Raw genomic sequence first — 17,521 nt, 5'->3', positions numbered from 1 at the left:
GTGCAATAAATTCAGAGTCCTTACTGAAAAGGGAAAAACTTGTTTTTGTTTTTGTTTTTGTTTTTTAAAGAATAATGAGTCCCATTTTCTTACATGTCTCCAAGTGCCTCTGATACATCTATTAATTGCTTCTTGTTTTTTACGGCATGCAGGTGTAGCCATCTTGCGGGCTTATAGTCCTGAGTCTTCGTCAGACTCGGGCAATGAAACTAATTCTTCTGAAATGACTGAGAGTTCTGAACTGGCCGCAGCACAAAAGCAGTCAGAGAGCCTCTCCCGCATGTTCTTGGCCACTCATGAAGGCTACCACCCCCTCGCAGAAGAGCAGACAGAGTTTCCCACCTCCAAAGCTCCTGCAGGGGCCTTGCCTCCAAAGTCCTCCCACAGCCTGGCTGCTCGCCCAGTGACCGACCTTCCGTCCAAAGTTGTGCCTTCCAAGCAGATACTTCACTCGGACCACATGGAGATGGAGCCTGAAACCATGGAGACCAAGTCGGTCACTGACTATTTTAGTAAACTGCACATGGGGTCGGTGGCATATTCATGCACCAGCAAAAGGAAAAGCAAGCTGGCTGAGGGGGAGGGGAAAGTCCCCACAAGTGGAAACATGCCAGGAAAAAAACAGCAGGGAACCAAAACGACAGAGATGGAAGAGGACACCAAAGGGAAATTTGGTACTGTGTCTTCGAGGGACAGTCAACACCTCAGCACTTTTAATCTAGAGAGAACTGCCTTTCGCAAGGACAGCCAAAGATGGTATGTGGCCACTGAAGGTGGGGTCACAGAGAAAGGTGGACTGGAAGCAGCAGCTGGGCAAGCCTTTCCCAGAGCTTCTGGTCTTGGGGCAAGGGAGGCCGAAGGGAAAGAGGAAGGAGCTCTTGATGGAGAAGTGAATGATGTTTCAGGACTTGGCCAAGGGGACCGCTTCTTAACAGATGTGGCCTGTGTGTCTTCAGCCAAAGACTTAGATAACCCAGAGGATGCTGACTCACCCACCTGTGACCATTCCTCCAAGCTTCCAGAGGCGGAAGAGGGTGTGGCCCGCCTTTGTGATTACCACTTGGCCAAGCGGATGTCATCCCTGCAGAGTGAGGGCCATTTTTCTCTACAGAGCTCTCAAGGCTCTTCAGTGGACACAGGCTGTGGTCCAGGCAGCAGCGGCAGTGCCTGTGCCACTCCTGTGGAGTCGCCCCTCTGCCCCTCCATGGGAAAGCACTTGATTCCAGATGCTTCTGGGAAAGGTGTGAGTTATATTCCTTCAGAGGAGAGAGCCACTGGCCTTCCCAACCATGGAGCCAACTTTAAGGAACTGCACCCACAGGCAGAAGGGATGTGTCCGCGGATGACAGTGCCTGCTCTGCACACAGCCATTAATGCCGATCCCTTGTTTGGCACTTTGAGAGATGGATGCCATCGGCTCCCCAAAATTAAGGAAACCACAGGTACAGCAATGATGGATTTAGTGCTTTGCAATACACACCAGGACCATGTAAACCATATTTATAACAAACCTAAAAATACAACATCTGAAAGGTCAAAGGTAGCCAAAAATGGCCATAGAAATGTTAAATAGCAATCCTTGATCCCCCTGGTAGTGAATAAATTGTTAAGTTTCTAGGTCTGGAATAAGAGTGAAAATGGAATTTGCTCTTTATAATTTGTTCTGCTCTTCCTTTAAGAATTTGATGGAGCACTATTTGTTTTCTAAATTCTAAATGCAGACTTTTAGCAGGGCCCAGTATAACTTTTGGTTACAAGATAGTATTGATTTGAGTCATACAACAATTTGATTTCCTTCTCAAGATATCTCATTTCCAGTTTTCCCATTTTGTTACTGAGAGACAAAGAAGGATAACAGAGAAGAATATTACAGAGACTGGAGGGGTTCTGAGAGATCATTTGCCTTCCAGGAAATTTACAGATTCTTTCCTTCTCTAGACAACTCCCCTAAAGGAATATTCTGAAGTATCTGGTATACCACAGTTAGGAAGATTTGGGGGGTATGCATGATGAGTTGCTTTATTTTCCCCCAAATAATAAAATCTAGACACAGGTAGAACCAAGAATCTAGCCACATTCTGTACCTACCTTCACTGTTCTACTTTCCACATAGTGAACACATATGCCTTTCATCAATACACATGGCTGGCCATCAGATAGCAAAAGAAGATGCTCCTTTATACTTTCTTGTTTCAAGTTATATCAGTAGTGTCTTTTCCATATTGGTCAATAGATATATGGGTTAGTTTATATTCCTGTTCTTTAAAACACCTTTTTAAATCTTACAACTTTACTATTTTTACAAAATCTACCATTGGCCATGCTTACCTGTGTAAACTAACCTGTAAATGATACCTAATTCTCATCACACAACTGCATTTTTTTTTTTGGTACTGGGTACAAGGGTCCTTAAATATAGAGCCAGGTCTCCATTCCCCTGCCTTTTAATTTTTAGGCAAGGTCTCACTAAGTTGCTTAGGGCCTCACTAAATTGCTGAGGCTGGCCTTGAACTTGAGACCCCCCCCCTCAGCCTCCAGAGCTGCTGGGATTACAGACATGCACCACTATGCCCAGTTACCCAACCATATCTTTACCTCTAAATTAATTGAAACACACTCTTTAATCCTTCATGGTTTATGGGGAGTTTTTAACTAAGTTACCTCTTGCTCTTCTTCACATGAGAGCTTTTCTTAAGAAAACCTGAACAACTTTCCCACTGTCTTGACTTTAGACCCCATACCAGGCAAACCTCATACCTCATTCTGTCCTCTTAGAAAGGTTAGATGAATTAATTTGCATTAATGAATTATTTTTAAAAAGGTAACTGATGCAATTCCAGAAAAACCCAACTCCCTTGAAATGAAACTTAAATATTTTATGTTTCAATAATCTAGAAACAAAATGTATATTTTCTAAGTATGTTTCTAAACTTCAATAGGTAATTATTGGAAGCAAGGGAGTTCATGAAATACCATTCTCTCCTGGAAAATGTTTGTGATTGTTAGACAATTTCCAATGAACTAGTAGTTCCAGAAATAACAGACTCCAAGTATTTTTTGCTCTTCATTGAAATGGAAATCAGTTATGAGTTATCAGGAGTCAGTCTTTGGAAAACAGGATGGCCCTAACATATGGCAGGTCTTCTATAATGCATCCTTGGGAAATGACAGACATCATGTAGAGATGTTGGGAAAATGGCTACCCAGGAGATGCTTAATGAATCTCTCTGTTTTTCTACTACCCCTAGTGTAGCTTTGACAGAGCCTGGGAAGGAGAGACGAGGAGGCATGCCTTCAGCTTGGTCTCAACATCCTGAAGTTGATCCCATCCTGCTACCATCAAACATTCACTCGGAATCAAAGGTGCCAATTCCAAATCAAGACCCTAATGATTTCTCCCAAGCAAATCAGGCATATGGAGAGTCTGTGAGCTGGCGGCCACCGGATCTGAGAGGGGGGAGCCTCAGGACACCCCCCAGCCAGAGGGCTCTCAGGCATAGCAGCAGTATCCTCTCAGGATCCATAGCATTGGAGACCTTCCGAGAGAGAACCAAGGGTGCAGTCAGCTTGAAGTATCCAGGTATCACAGAAGCACAGGAGGCCGGTTCAGAAAGGCGAGCAGAACTCCCTCTGGGGAAGAAGCTCACCAAGAGTTTTTCCCAAAGCTCAATGCACTTTAGCCCCGAGGGGAAGTTTCACAAAAGGTCCCCAGTGGTTCACAAAGACTCAAAGCAGTATAGGACATTACCCTTGCGGAAGATAGAGGGCAGCAGTTGGAGATGCCGAGGACCTTTCAGCTACTGTTTCCTTAACCAAGGGCAGGATGAAGATGGTGATGAAGAAGAAGAGGAGGGAGAGGCCACCCTTCGGGTCTCTTGCCTCTATCCACCCCAGATGACTCACGCCATGCCAGAACCAACCAGTCCATCCCTGGCTGTTGGGATTTGGAAGAAAGGAGGGGAGCTAACCAGAGGGTCAGTGCTGAAAGTCTGGTCAGAAGACCTGAATGGCCCAGATGACTTGGACTTCAGCAATCTGGCTTTTGATGCCCGGATTGCAAGAATAAGTGCACTAAAGGAGAGCACATACACAATGCCTGATGGGTTCCTTGCAGCCCAAAATGATGCCAATGAGCTGCTTTGCCTTGTCAGGGCAACTAGGGGGAAGAGAGAGGAGTCACGCCCTGAAACATATGACCTTACACTTTCTCAGTACAAGCAACTGTTATCCATCGAGTCCAGACAGTTGGGAAGTGCCTGTAGGAAAATGGCGATGGCCGAGAAAAGTCCAGAGGAGATGCTTCTAGCTATGACTTCCAGCTTTCAAGTGCTCTGTTGCCTAACAGAAGCTTGCATGCGATTAGTTAAAGTCGTGAACTCAGAAACACAGCGGCAGGAAATTGTAGCAAAGATCGATGAAGTGGTCATAAACTACATATGTCTCCTGAAAGCTGCAGAGGCAGCCACTGGAAAGACCACTGGGGATCCTAATATTGGACTCTCAACACGACATTCAACCACCATGGCCGCTCTAGTAAGCACACTAACACGTTCTCTCAAGATGCTTTTAAATAAATAAATAAATAAATAAATAAATATGAAAGTCACGTCATAATCTACCTTTGCAAAGCCATACATGAACTTTTATTTACTTTATGTGTACGATGAACAGATGTCTCCTTTCTTCTCTCTGTATATTTTGTTATTTTATATAAAATAGGAGATAAAAGTTACATTGATGAAATGTTGAAACGTCCTTATCAAATGTATTCTGTTTATATTATACATATATATACACATGTAAAAGAAATATACGAGAAAGTGATGACATTTGGCTATTTTTCATATAGCCAAAACTCCAGGTATATGATGTGAAATTTTAAATTCTACCATGTTAGAACAAAACAAGAATCCTATCCCCTCTCTTTCCAAGCAGATACTTGGAGACCATATCATTCATATTTAGAAGTAAAAACCAAAAGCAAAAATAGAAAAGAAATCACAATGTATATAAACAGTACTTATGTTTTAAAATTATGATTTTTAAGCATTGGAAATAGCGAAAAGACATTTAAAATTCGAGAAGCTATTATAAATTACTATAGAATATATATAATAAATTAATTTTTTGCTCATAGTGTTTGGTTATTGGATGCTTTCTTCCAACAATCCCACATATTTAATTTTGGTTTATGCTATTTGGGCTGCAGATGGGGGGGTGGATTCTGCTGTGTCAACACAAATGCTCTTCACAGTGCTTCTAGAATTTAAAAAAAAAAAATCCCATATAGAAGAACAGAGAAAATGATGGGCATGTTCCTAGGTAGAATTATGGATTATCTAATTGCACAAAATGAATGGAATCAATAATGCCAAAATTGAATACTGTAGTGAATAACAAGTTCTGCTTTGACTAAATGTCAAAATACATAAACCAAAGATGATCTTCCCCTCACCCCGATTCATCCATGAAGCTCAAAATTTTATTTAGAGTCACAGGTCATTTGTTAAAGTATTTGCAAAATTACAAAAAATGGTCATGAAAAGTAAGCACAGACTCAGTAATGTAAACCAGACCACACAGTAGCGCCTGTGAGTGAGACACATTTCAGCTCTCAGCAAGGCTGTGCACAGCACCTCCTCTACAGGGGTCAAGATTGCCAATCAGCCTAATACCAGGACAGAATTTCAAATCTGGAATGCTCCAGAAAACCAAGGAGAGACGGCTACTCTAATAGTAGAAGCCACGATTAAATAAATAATAAAGTATTTATTAAGTACGTACTTACTCTGGTATTTGTCTAACATGCACAAGGCCCTGGGTTCAATCCCCAGCACCAAAAAAAGAAAAAAGTATTTAATCTGGATTGGCTGATAGAAATAAGAAATCTGAAAGCAAACAAAACTGCAGAAGTGATAAATTTGACCATTTCAGGTGAAACCAATGGAATTCAAAGATGTTTGCAGAACTATCATCTCTCTAAAAATATATCTGTAGGTCAAAACAAATGGATACAAACTCTGCAATTCATAAATTAAAATTGATTTTGTACATATGTATTTCCTGGTCTCTCAGTGTTCAAACTATACACACTCTTATTTATGTAAGTGGCTCCTTGGAATATGACAGAATACCCAGTACAAATATTTCCATTTTGTAGCCTACTGGGGAGGAGTCATAACACAATCCATGATTGCTATCTCTCTCTACTGAGCCATTCCACAGAGACTCAACAACAAAAGCCACACCACATGTTGTTAGATGGCAGCAAATGAAAGGAATTTAGGCCTGTGTTATTATAAATAATGTTTAATTCAATAATAAAACATTATTTCATTATAATTATAAATATTGGTGTTTTGATATTGAGAGATATTAGTGGTGTTTACTGTGGAAAATCCTAGTAAATATTCTGTGTACTAAAATACTAACATTAATAGGATGTGTGTTCTATGTCAGACAATGTGCTATACATTATCATATATATTATCTCATTTAATCTTCAGAACAATCTTATGGTTTGGACACTATCATTAATTCTTTCTGGTTTAGTAGTTAAGCATATGGGTTTTGAGATCAAAAACATCTTTATTTAAATTTTGGTTCTGCCATTTTCTAGCCCTTTCATCTTTGGAAAGCTATTTTTTTCTAAGTCTCAATTTCCTCTTAGTAATATGGAAATCAATAATAAGATCTATTTCCATTGGGTTGTCACAGTTTTAAGTAAAATTATGTGTATAAAGTTCTTACCACAATATCTGGCAGAGAATAAGTACTCAATGTTAGATATTATAATCAGCATAATTATTGTGTTAAATATATTGCCCAAGATAATATGTGGGGGGATGTTTGTTTTATATGCATATTGTATCCTGTGTGCAGAACACATTATGTGAATTGAATATATATAAAAGAAGTGTACAAGGAAATGATGACCCTTGTTCAAATCGCATTTGTAGTTAGAACAACTTCCTAGTCAATTACAGTTCTTTGAGAAGCCTCAGGGAAATAGCTCTGGGTCTTTCTAATCAATCTCCCATTACCTATGGCTGCTCCAGTAAGTTTCTGTTTCTTATAAACAAATTCTTTACGACTTGGAAAACCTCAAGGGCCCCCCACTCCTTCATTGAGCATGGGGCTCCTAACTGGGGTCCAGGTCCACTAGAGTATAGGAAGAACATATTAGAACGAATATTTGTGTTTATTTTTATCTAGCTTTTTTATGTTTATGTATGTTTTATAATGGCATAATAGTACAGTGGTACATGTACAAAATTTTAAATAAATAAATGAATGAATAAATAACTAAGCATATGCCTGGTGCATGCATGCAAAAATATTGTCGCAGGTAGGATCACATTCACTAAGGTTTGGAGAACACTTAACAGGAGAACAAAACTTCCTTGCACTGGAGTTCTTTGCATTTAGTCCCCAGCCTATTTTCAAGTGTGTCACCTACCATTTTTATTAATCTCTCATCATAAAACTTTCAAACATATACAAAGTAGACATTATCATTCAAGGAATCAATATGGATTCATCAGACACCAACAACTGTCCAGTCTTACTTCTCTATTCTACTCACCTCTTTCCGTACTATATGATTTAGGAGCAAAGTTCAGACAACATAGCATTTTTAATCCATAAACATTTCAGTAAGAATCTCCTATAGATAAAAACTTTTGTACAAATATAATATCATTTTCACATTTGAAAAGTTAAGAATTCCTTAATATTATTCAATAAAGAGTACAGAAATAAATGATAGAGGAAGTGAAAGTCCCCTATAACCAAACCACCAGAGAAAGTCATTGTCTACAACTTGGGGCATTCTTTTTCAATGCTGTTCTTTACATATATTAGTGTTGATATTATTATCTTATCTATTTATGAGTTTAACTTTGGACTCAGAGTTGATCTGACCACATTTGCCTTTCTGCCTGAGTCTCATTTTATCCCATCATACTTCATGTAGGTGGAAAGAATTGGCCAGAAAGAATATAACTGATGTGGAAAGAGAGACTGTTCAGATGAACACCATGATGGCATTCAGCTTTAGTGAAATCCAACATTTAAAGAAATTTCTTACTATATTAAAATTAACACATACTCTACTGATTCTAGGACCAATAAGAATCAGTCTAATCACAAAAGATTATTTTCCAGAAAAACAAATACAAATAAAAATTGAAATCACCAGCTGCAGCAACACTACAATGACTCAATTTCTTTTGCTATGATTTTAATCTTTCAATATGATATGTCTTAGAAAGACACTCTTCATTTGTTTATGTTCCACTTTCATGTATTTAAATGCCAGGTATTAATTATCCGAATGCTATTTTCTGAACTACTCAGAATGTTGCTCTAATTTCTTATGCCTGGATCCCTTTTTGTTTTTGTTTTTGATCTGTTGGGGGTGTGCTGGGACTCAAACTCAGGGCCAGGGCCTTGTGCATGCTGCATGCTAAGCAAGTGCTTTTCCCCAGCCCTGTTTACATTAGTTTTGATTTGGTAATGGAGGTAGTTTGCTCTCTTAAACTGTTTATTGTTCATTGAGATTCTATTAACTACTCTTCCTTACATTGGGGGGGGGGTGGGGGTGGTTAAATCTTGGGTTTTTTTGCAATGCTCAGGGCAGAGGGCATGCTAGGCAAGTACTCTACCACTGAACTATATCCTCAGTCCTGTGTTAAAGGTTTTTGAAATTGAACAAAGAAGCAAATGTCCACGAGCATTAGAGTAAGAATCTATGTTCTTACTGATCTCCATCCCCATCACTGAAGAAAAGAAATCTTCATGGGAACCAACACATATGAATATTAAAATTGTTTTTCTCTAATGAGATTTTGTCTTTACTTTGAAAGGAGCCAATTTTGACACCTCTCTCTATATATATCTCTTTCCTTCTACCTCTCCCTCCCTCTTCAGATTTCAATTTGGCTTTGTGGAGGGCTTTAGTGATACTTTATCCTCTTCCATTCTAAAAACTATGAAAAAAATTATATATAATATCCCATTGTAGCAATACCTGCTGAGTTTTGAAAAATCAGAGAGTAGTAATCTTACCTTTTGAACTGATTTTTTATTCTTAACAACTTTACTCTCACTAAACTGAATACTTTATGCTTATTCCAGTTACTCTCTGGCCTACCTGTCTCATCCTAATTTCAAAGCCTACACATAGGACATTCATGGAAAACAATCTCTGTCTATAAAACAGTGTTGCCTCACAAAATAATGGAATGAATTAAATTCTGCATCACTGAAAGAAATAATCAATTATCCCAAGTAGCTTATGAAATTAACCTGCTGACTTCAGCTGAACTTTCCGCCACATTTACAATTGCATCTCAATTTTCTTATACACATTAATTTGAAAGCCTTGTATTTGTTTTGTTTTTATTCTTGTTCATTTTCATTTTCCTCTCTACAGTCTGGACCAAAATTCTGTTCCATTGTGGCATCATTATTCACAACTACAGGAAGAATTAGCTTTTGCTAGTAGATAGACATGGGATAAGAAGTTCAAGAGCTGAACTTTCTTGATGGTCTCCAATCAAGTACCATTTCTACTGTTTTCATTTTGATTAGAACCTGATGCCTATCTTGAGCTTTCATTAATGATCAATGACTCCTTTTTGTCTACTACTTGAAGAGGCAGGATGAGTCTATTCATTCATTCAATCGTTATTAATAACTTCCTAATCTGGCAAATATGCTAAATGCTGAAGGCACGTACAAGGATAAATATGATTGACATAGTCACTGCCAAAAATGGAAAGAAAAAGAGGAGTTCAGAGTTCAGAGTGAGTCAGAGTTACTAACATTTGGGCTGGTGTTGTGGCTCATTGGTAGATCACTTGCCTAGCATGTGTGAGGCACTGAGTTTGATTCATTATTCACATATGAATAAATGAATAAAAATAAAGGTCCATTAACAACTAAAAAATACTTTTAAAAAAAGAATTACAAACAGTCCTCCTTTTCATGATAGTGCAGGACTAGAAAACTGATCATGTGTGACACAACTGCAAATTGATCTTACTAATCAATGAGAAAAAATTACAGCTGTTCTATGACCTACAATAATTTTTCTCAAAAATTTAAATACTCTATTATTGAGTATTGAGTATAATACACATATACAGGGACATGGAAAGGTATAGTGAACTGGATGTTTATCTAATACAAAATAATTTAAAATATTAGAAATCTTGAGAATTAAAATAAGTCTTTTTTGTAAAAACTTACAAAGAGTAATTTAAACAGTGCTTGCTTTTATTCACTGTATAATTTAAAATATAGACAATCATCTATTCTATGATTTGGCAAATTGATATACTCTTTTCTATATTTTGTTTTATTTTTTTGCAGTGCTGGAGATAGAACCCAGGGCTTCATGTATGCTAAGCAAGCACTCTCCCACTGAGCTCCATCCCCTGCCCCTGTCACACCTTTTTCTAAATTTGAATCCTCTTCCAGCATTTTAACATTTGTGCTTTTAATCTTGGGAAATATCTCTGATAGTTCTTTTAATGTGCCACATTGTATTTTTTTCCACTGTCACTTTCTCTGAGACAACTTCATCTTTCCATCATAGTGACTCCTAATTTGCATCAATACATTCATTTTCACTGCATCTCGCTGGCTATACATCTATAGTCTCAGATGAAGACACTCTCATCCCTACTGTCAGCTACATATTTGATTACTCTGCTGACACTGGATTTTAATTCAATTTCAGGCATCATCCCTTTTTGTTTCTTTGCAAAAAAGAAGGCAACACAACTACCTGCTCTGCTGTCTGTGCATGAGCTGAACATTAGATGCTCAGTGAGCAATGGCTGGTATCCTTTGAAAGAAGTGACATGATTGGTTGCTCACCATCAGGCACATATTTTATTTATATAGTAGTTTTGGGACTGAAGAACTAACAACAAAGTGTATATTTTACAAAATTACTCAGTTAACATATCACAGTAACTGAAATTTAGACCATTTTGTTGGGGACTGGTGATTAGTTAAATCATAGTAATTGAAAACCATGCGTATCAGAACCACAAATAATGATTGTGTGTACTAAGATGTTTGGAAGGTCTAAAACCACGGCCTGGGGCTGGGACTCAGTGGTAGAGCATTTGCTTAGTGTGTGTAATATTTGATCCCCCCTACACACACACACACACACGTAATTAAATAAACAAAACCAGTGATAAAATAGAATTTGACACTATCCAATAGAATTTTCTGTAACTATGGAAAATTCCAAAACCTGTAATGCTCAATATAATAGCAAATAATAATATGTGACAACAGGGTATTTTCAGTATGACCAGTGTGACTAAGGAACTGTTTATATAATTTAGTTTAAATACCCACGTGAGGCTATTGGCTGCCACATTATACAATACAGTTTTAGTGGGCAAACAGATTTTTAAAATTAGAGGAAAAACAGAATAATTATAAATTGTAAGTTCTAAGAAGGAACTTGAAAGGCTTCAGAGGAAGAGACTATATAAGTCAGGGCTTTGTCTAGATTTGAGAGAAAGAAACTAACCCTGATCAGTTATTATACATGACAACCATTTCACACCAACCTGCTGAACACATTTAAATGGTATATGTAATAAAGGCAGTAGAAAATAAAGATTCTCTCATTTGAGCAGAAGTTTGACTTACCAAAATCCTTCCATGGCCCTTAGTAAGTTCTGGATCAAAAGACAATTGATCACCTCCTCAAAAATGCAAACACACACACATGAAAGACTCAAACACACTTGTTTTCAGCAATGCCTTATATGATGAGGCATGATTTATGTGAACAACTATTCCTTCCTCAAGATTTGAACATCTGCTGTAAATTTTTTCTACACGTTAATTTGAAAATTATTGGCAAGTGTATTAGAAAATAAGAAGCCTTGTGGCAAAAAGTGGACTAACAGCCAACAGAGCATTCTGTTTCCTAAAACACTTTCTTCCTAACACAGTCTGAAACCACAACAGGCCCTAATTCAGGGCCTTAGCTTTGCTCTGCTTTGTCTTCCTCTTTCTACCTGTTCTTGGACCCAACTTATTCTTGGTTGAATTTCAAAACTACTCCCAAGTTCATTCAGGTGTGGACCAATACATTCTGCCTGATGTCTGTGTGTGTGTGTGTGTGTGTGTGTGTGTGTGTGTGTGTGTGTGTAGTATAAGGGAGACCCAGGGCCTCATAAGGTAGCAACTAACGGTTTGGTTGGGCTGTATTTCCATCCGAAGTCTTGGCTTAGGATGAATCTGCTTCCAAGTTTATTCATGTTTTTGGAAGAACTTATTTCCTTGCAACTATATGACTGAGCTCATGGCATTTTGCTGGTTGGAGACTGGAGGCTGCCCATAGTTCTCTAAGGCATGTCCACTATGGCTGCTTATTTTATCAAGCCCAGAAGGAGAATCTAATCTCAAAGAGGATCCCTCCTTTTAAGGATTTTCATCTGATCAAGTCAGGTACACCTAGGATAATCTTCCTTTTGATTATCTAAAAATTAACAGATTTGAGACCTTAAATGTATCTTCAAAATTTCTTCTCCTTTGCCATACTGATACTGTTTAGAAGCACATCACAAGTCCTGCCCACCCTCAGAAAGACAGAATTGTCTAGGACATGAACACCACAGGGAAAGAATCATGAAAACCACTTTGGGGTCTATTTGCCATTCCCACCAAGATCTTTCCCTCAACTATAAACTCAACAGATCATATATTCCTCTGGACAAAAGAAATTGTGGTGACATTGCTTCTGTGTAGAAATGCAACCCTAATGTGAGTCATTAAAGGCCACGTGGGAAGCCTTTGTCTGTCCTGGTCCAAGCCCATTCTCTAGATATATTTCTCTTTTAATATGCCATGTTGCTCTGGGAATGGAAATGCCAATAGTTATGATGTACTGATCTGTGTAAGTCAGGATTTTATTAGTGCCAAATCCATTGGTAAGCTTTTTGTGGTAAGACCACTTTTTTCATTATACTCATTTTAGAGTTAACTTCAGGATCAGGTTAAACTGAATAATACAACTGGCAGATTAATTGCTAGAGATGATGACCTTTAACCAGCATTACTTATCACCTTTTCTTCTTCTTACCTTTCTGAAGTATTTATGGGCAGGAAAATAAGGATAGCTCAGGTCACTTGCTCCTAAGCTATCCATCTGTCAACAGAGCCTGTGCATTCAAGTTCAACTCCCCAATAGGCCCCACTTGGAACTCCTGGCCACATTACCTTAAAAAGTTGCTGTTGCCTTCATGCATCATCCAGCAAAGATGTGTATGGAATAGAAATCATTTCTTTATAGATTTCATGCTCCTTTATTCTCTCCATTTATTTTCCAATGCTATAAAAACTGTATTATTGAATCAGATTTACTGGAGTACCCCTTCTTTAGGATTTTTGAGAAAGGGACAGTAAGGCAAATACAACCCCCATACACATAGTTGTACAAGATGTAAACAAATATAGAATATTGCATCACCCAGAAATACATGTAGGGACCGAATTTGTTTTCCTGCCCCCATTCTGCCTATGCCTTCCACTCCTGTGAATTCAATCTCCAATCTGTTATCAGTGTGGTTATAATAACAGCAGCAGCAGTAACAGTAGTAATAGTAGTCAACATTTATTCAGGTACTGTACTAAATGCATAATTACTGCACCTGTTTCATAGAAGAATATATAAGAAACTACTATTATCTTCCTACTTTTTAAGAAAGGAAATTGAGGTTAGAGACTCCAAATCACTTGCCCAAAATCACAGATGCTAGTCAAACTCAAGATTTGAACTCATGAGTTGCAATACGTGAATTGCAAATTTGTTCAGTAGCTTTTAGTCAAGTAGCTGGCTTTACTGCTTTTAATCAAAAGAATACACGCATGTCTTTTTTAAAAAATTAAATTCCACCGAAGAACTTACAACAAAAAGCTACCATCTCCCACCCCAAGCTTCTCACCCTTAGTTCCAGTTCCAGGTGATAAACCTGTTCGATCAGGTTTGTTGTTGTTGTTGTTGTTTTGGTGGTGCTGGGATTAAACTCAGGGTCTCCTCTTCTGATGCTAGCGGGTACTCTACCAATGGGCCTCAGCCCTGGCTTTTGTTTTTAGTTTTCTAGTGGTTTTGTCCATAGTTGTGATTAATCCAATATTTTGACTTGCTAACTTTGTATATAATGGTTTTTATCAACTACCACTTGAAAATAAGGAATTCACTTACATATGTTACTCATCACATTTCCTTCTCCTTCCCTAACCAATGTTTGATAGGGATATTATTAAGTTCTATTCTTGGCATTTATTTGGCTTTAAATATTATAAATACATTGCTATTTCTGGTTCAATCATATTTAGACAGTCTCCTTGACTCCCCACCTATAAGAAGTGAAGCTCTTTGTGCCCCCAGCCTTTCCTTCCCTCCACCCTATCACTTCTTTACTTACTCCTCTATCTTAGGCCATCAGAATCTTCCCATCTACATCATTAATAGTGTTATTAAAAGCAATATTTTCCATGGTGTTTAAGGATCAAAACTTTGTAAACCACTGCAGCCTGGAGATACAGCATGGTCAACTGCTTTCTCAAAGCTCTGGAGGAAGTTATCCAGAGCTCTTCTAGAGGGTAAAACAAAAACAAAAACAAAAACCCTAGGCATGGAAGAAGAAAAATTTCACTGTGAATTCAGTATAACTTAAGTTGGTTATTCTCAAAACATGGCCCTTGGACAGAGAATATCAGCATCTCTTAGAAACTTGGTAGAAATGCAACTTCCAAACCTACTCAATCAGACACTCTGGAGTGGAGGCCAGCAATCTGTGGTTTAAAAAGTCATACAGGTGGTTTTAATGCACACTCAAGTTTAAGTACTACTGTGTTGAATGATCAACAATGAATACAATTTAAGCACCATGACTTTCTTGCATTGAATATTGTCTTATAACTGAAATTGGTCAAAACATGCTATACAAATCAAAATCCATTCAGATGGGCGATGATTAGTATTTCTAAAAGAAATTACTACAGGCTACATGCATATTTAAGAGAGCTCCTATGATATTGGAATTTCATCATCATAAGACATCAAGGGAAGAAGTTTCACAAGACAAAAGTAAGTAGAGAGAACACAATTTGAATCACATCTACTCTGAAGAAATACTTTATAGGTTGTTTAAATTTTTTTTCCTGGAGTTTCTCCAGGTTTTTCTTTCTTTTTACTGACAAAATTCAAAGATGCTGTTCTGCATATTACTGCATTAAAAACCACCCCAGGGGGTTGAGGGTGTAGCTCAGTGGTACAGCATTTACCCAGTATTCTAAAGGACCTGTATTTTATCTCCAGAACCATAAAAACAACAAAAATAAATAAAGACCACCCCAAAGGATAGAAACATAAAGAATTATTTGATATCATCTCTCCTGGGTTCAGGAATGGGCTCAGCTGGGTGGTTCTTACTTGCAGTCCTTTACACAGTTATTATCAAAGGATGACTGAGTCCACTTAAAGATTGACTGGGTTTTAACAGGACTTCTCATGTAGGTAGTAATTATTAGGGAAGGAAACCCAGCAGAGGTTGATAAGCCTAGTCTTACAGGTGACCTCCATGAGGCTTGTGCTTCTTCCAGCGGTTTTCTGGAGATAGCAGCACTTCTCACATGTTTACTGGCTTCTAAGCATAAGCATTCCAAGGCAACCAGGCAAAAACTGTGAGACTTATTCTAACCTAGATTGGAAAGGCATTCATAGTGACTCTCCACTTGTCACCTGAGTCACCAGGCCAGACCCAATTCAAGAAGAAGAGAGAGGACACAGAAGATAGTGCAGTAGAGAAAAGCTGCATTCCAAGCTACACTGTTGCATGGGACCAAAACAGCTGGTGTACAGCTTCTGAGAGAGGTGGGTGAAAGAGGGAATTCACTAAAACTTAATATTGTACACTCAGGGACTCAGAAAATTGGGTACAATAAAGAAGAGAGAAGACACTGGTGCTGACATGGAGGCCCCACAGGCACCACTAATGCAGCTTCAACCTTAGGCTACTCCAACTGGCAGCTCAGAGAACAACACACAAACAAGAAGTGGTTAACAATCACCACCCCTTGCTCTTTCTATTAGTACATAACTCAAGAATTGGAAAGTCTGTTGAACATAGAAAGTGACCACCAATCAGGTCAACTATTCTGACCACCTCAGTGGAGAAGATTCCTTCATTCTTCACTAAGATTTTGAATGTTTCTAGTATTTTTAAATTTATTTTTATTTATTTTTTTCTCTGTGTAAGTATATGGGGCAGAGTGTGCATTTATTTGTGTGAATTCTTGCTGTGTTGATTGGTTTAAGGCCACACACACATACACACACAACACACACACACACTTGTTTCTTTTTCTCTCGTTTTTAGCATTTTTAATGTAATTATTTTTCCTAGTATTGTCTTTTGAGGGTTCAGGTTTTTGGATGGCATATTTTGGTTTAGTTTGGTATTATTGTCATTTGTTTATTTCTCATCTTTCTCTTTCTCTCTTCTCTTCTCTTACTAATGGCCAAATGCTATTACCCTCTCTCTCCCTCTGTTCCAATACCTTGCTTCTTCAATTTTTCCCCTCCCTTCATATAAACATTACTTGATACTTTCTTCTACATTGTCTCTGTTCATGTTTCATAATTGTAAAGTCTTTTCTAATTCCCCAACCCATTTCCTTTTTCCCTAATTAACTGTATTTTTACCATCTGTTATGGTTTGGATGTGAAATGTCCCCCAAAAAGCTCATGTGTGAGACAATGTAAGAAGGATTAGAGGAAAAATGATTGGGTTGTGAGAGTCTTAATCCAATTAGTCAATTAATCACCTGATAGGGATTAACTGAGTGATAATTGAAGACAGGTGGGGTGTGGCTGAAGGAGGTGGGAATTGAGGCTTTGGGGTATATATTTGTATCTGGCAGGTCGAGACCTCTTTCTCTCTGCTTCCTGATCACCATGCTTCCCTCTGCCATACTCTTCTGCCATGATGTTCTGCCTAACCTGAAAAATGGAGCCTGCTGTCTATGGACTGAGACCTCTGAAACCATGAGTCCTCAAATAAACTTTTCCTCCTCTACAATTGTTCTGGTTGGGTCCTTACGTTACAGCAGTGAAAAACCTGACTAAAACACCATCTTTCAGGACTAATTGGTTTAATAGCTATTGCCCCCACCATTAATGGTAATACAATCATTATTGCAATGTATGATATAGTTGCCACCTGCTGTTTGCTTTAAAGCCAGATCTAGCTCATGGTTATTGTTTTACTGTTGACAATTGCTGATCCCACCATTCCAGTAAGACTTCAAGTAGGAACTTTGTGTTGTTTGTTGTTTTCAGTGGTTGTTGCTGTTGGCTAATTCGCCCCATTCTGTGAGGTGCTGGAAACCTACAGGGACACTAAAAGTCACAGGTTAGAGACTCTGCTGATGAACTAAAGATTCCCTGATGTTACTCCAACCCAAAGTGAGACAA

General features: G+C 38.2%; 1 protein-coding gene across 1 annotated transcript in view; it reads left to right on the top strand.

Annotated features, from left to right (window-relative positions):
- The window catches only part of Frmpd4 (FERM and PDZ domain containing 4), a 193,328-nt gene extending 188,750 nt beyond the window's left edge, over positions 1-4,578 (top strand). The window contains exons 16-17 of the mRNA XM_026395165.2: positions 153-1,442; positions 3,254-4,578. Of these exons, the coding sequence (XP_026250950.2) occupies positions 153-1,442; positions 3,254-4,578 (2,615 nt within the window). The remainder of the gene's footprint in view (positions 1-152; positions 1,443-3,253) is intronic.
- Positions 4,579-17,521: the final 12,943 nt, after the last annotated feature.

The sequence above is a fragment of the Urocitellus parryii genome, chromosome X, assembly GCF_045843805.1.
Source record: "Urocitellus parryii isolate mUroPar1 chromosome X, mUroPar1.hap1, whole genome shotgun sequence".
Classification (NCBI taxonomy): Eukaryota; Metazoa; Chordata; class Mammalia; order Rodentia; family Sciuridae; genus Urocitellus; species Urocitellus parryii.
The sequence above is the reverse complement of the archived record's forward strand: the minus strand, read 5'-3'. Positions and strand labels throughout refer to the sequence as shown.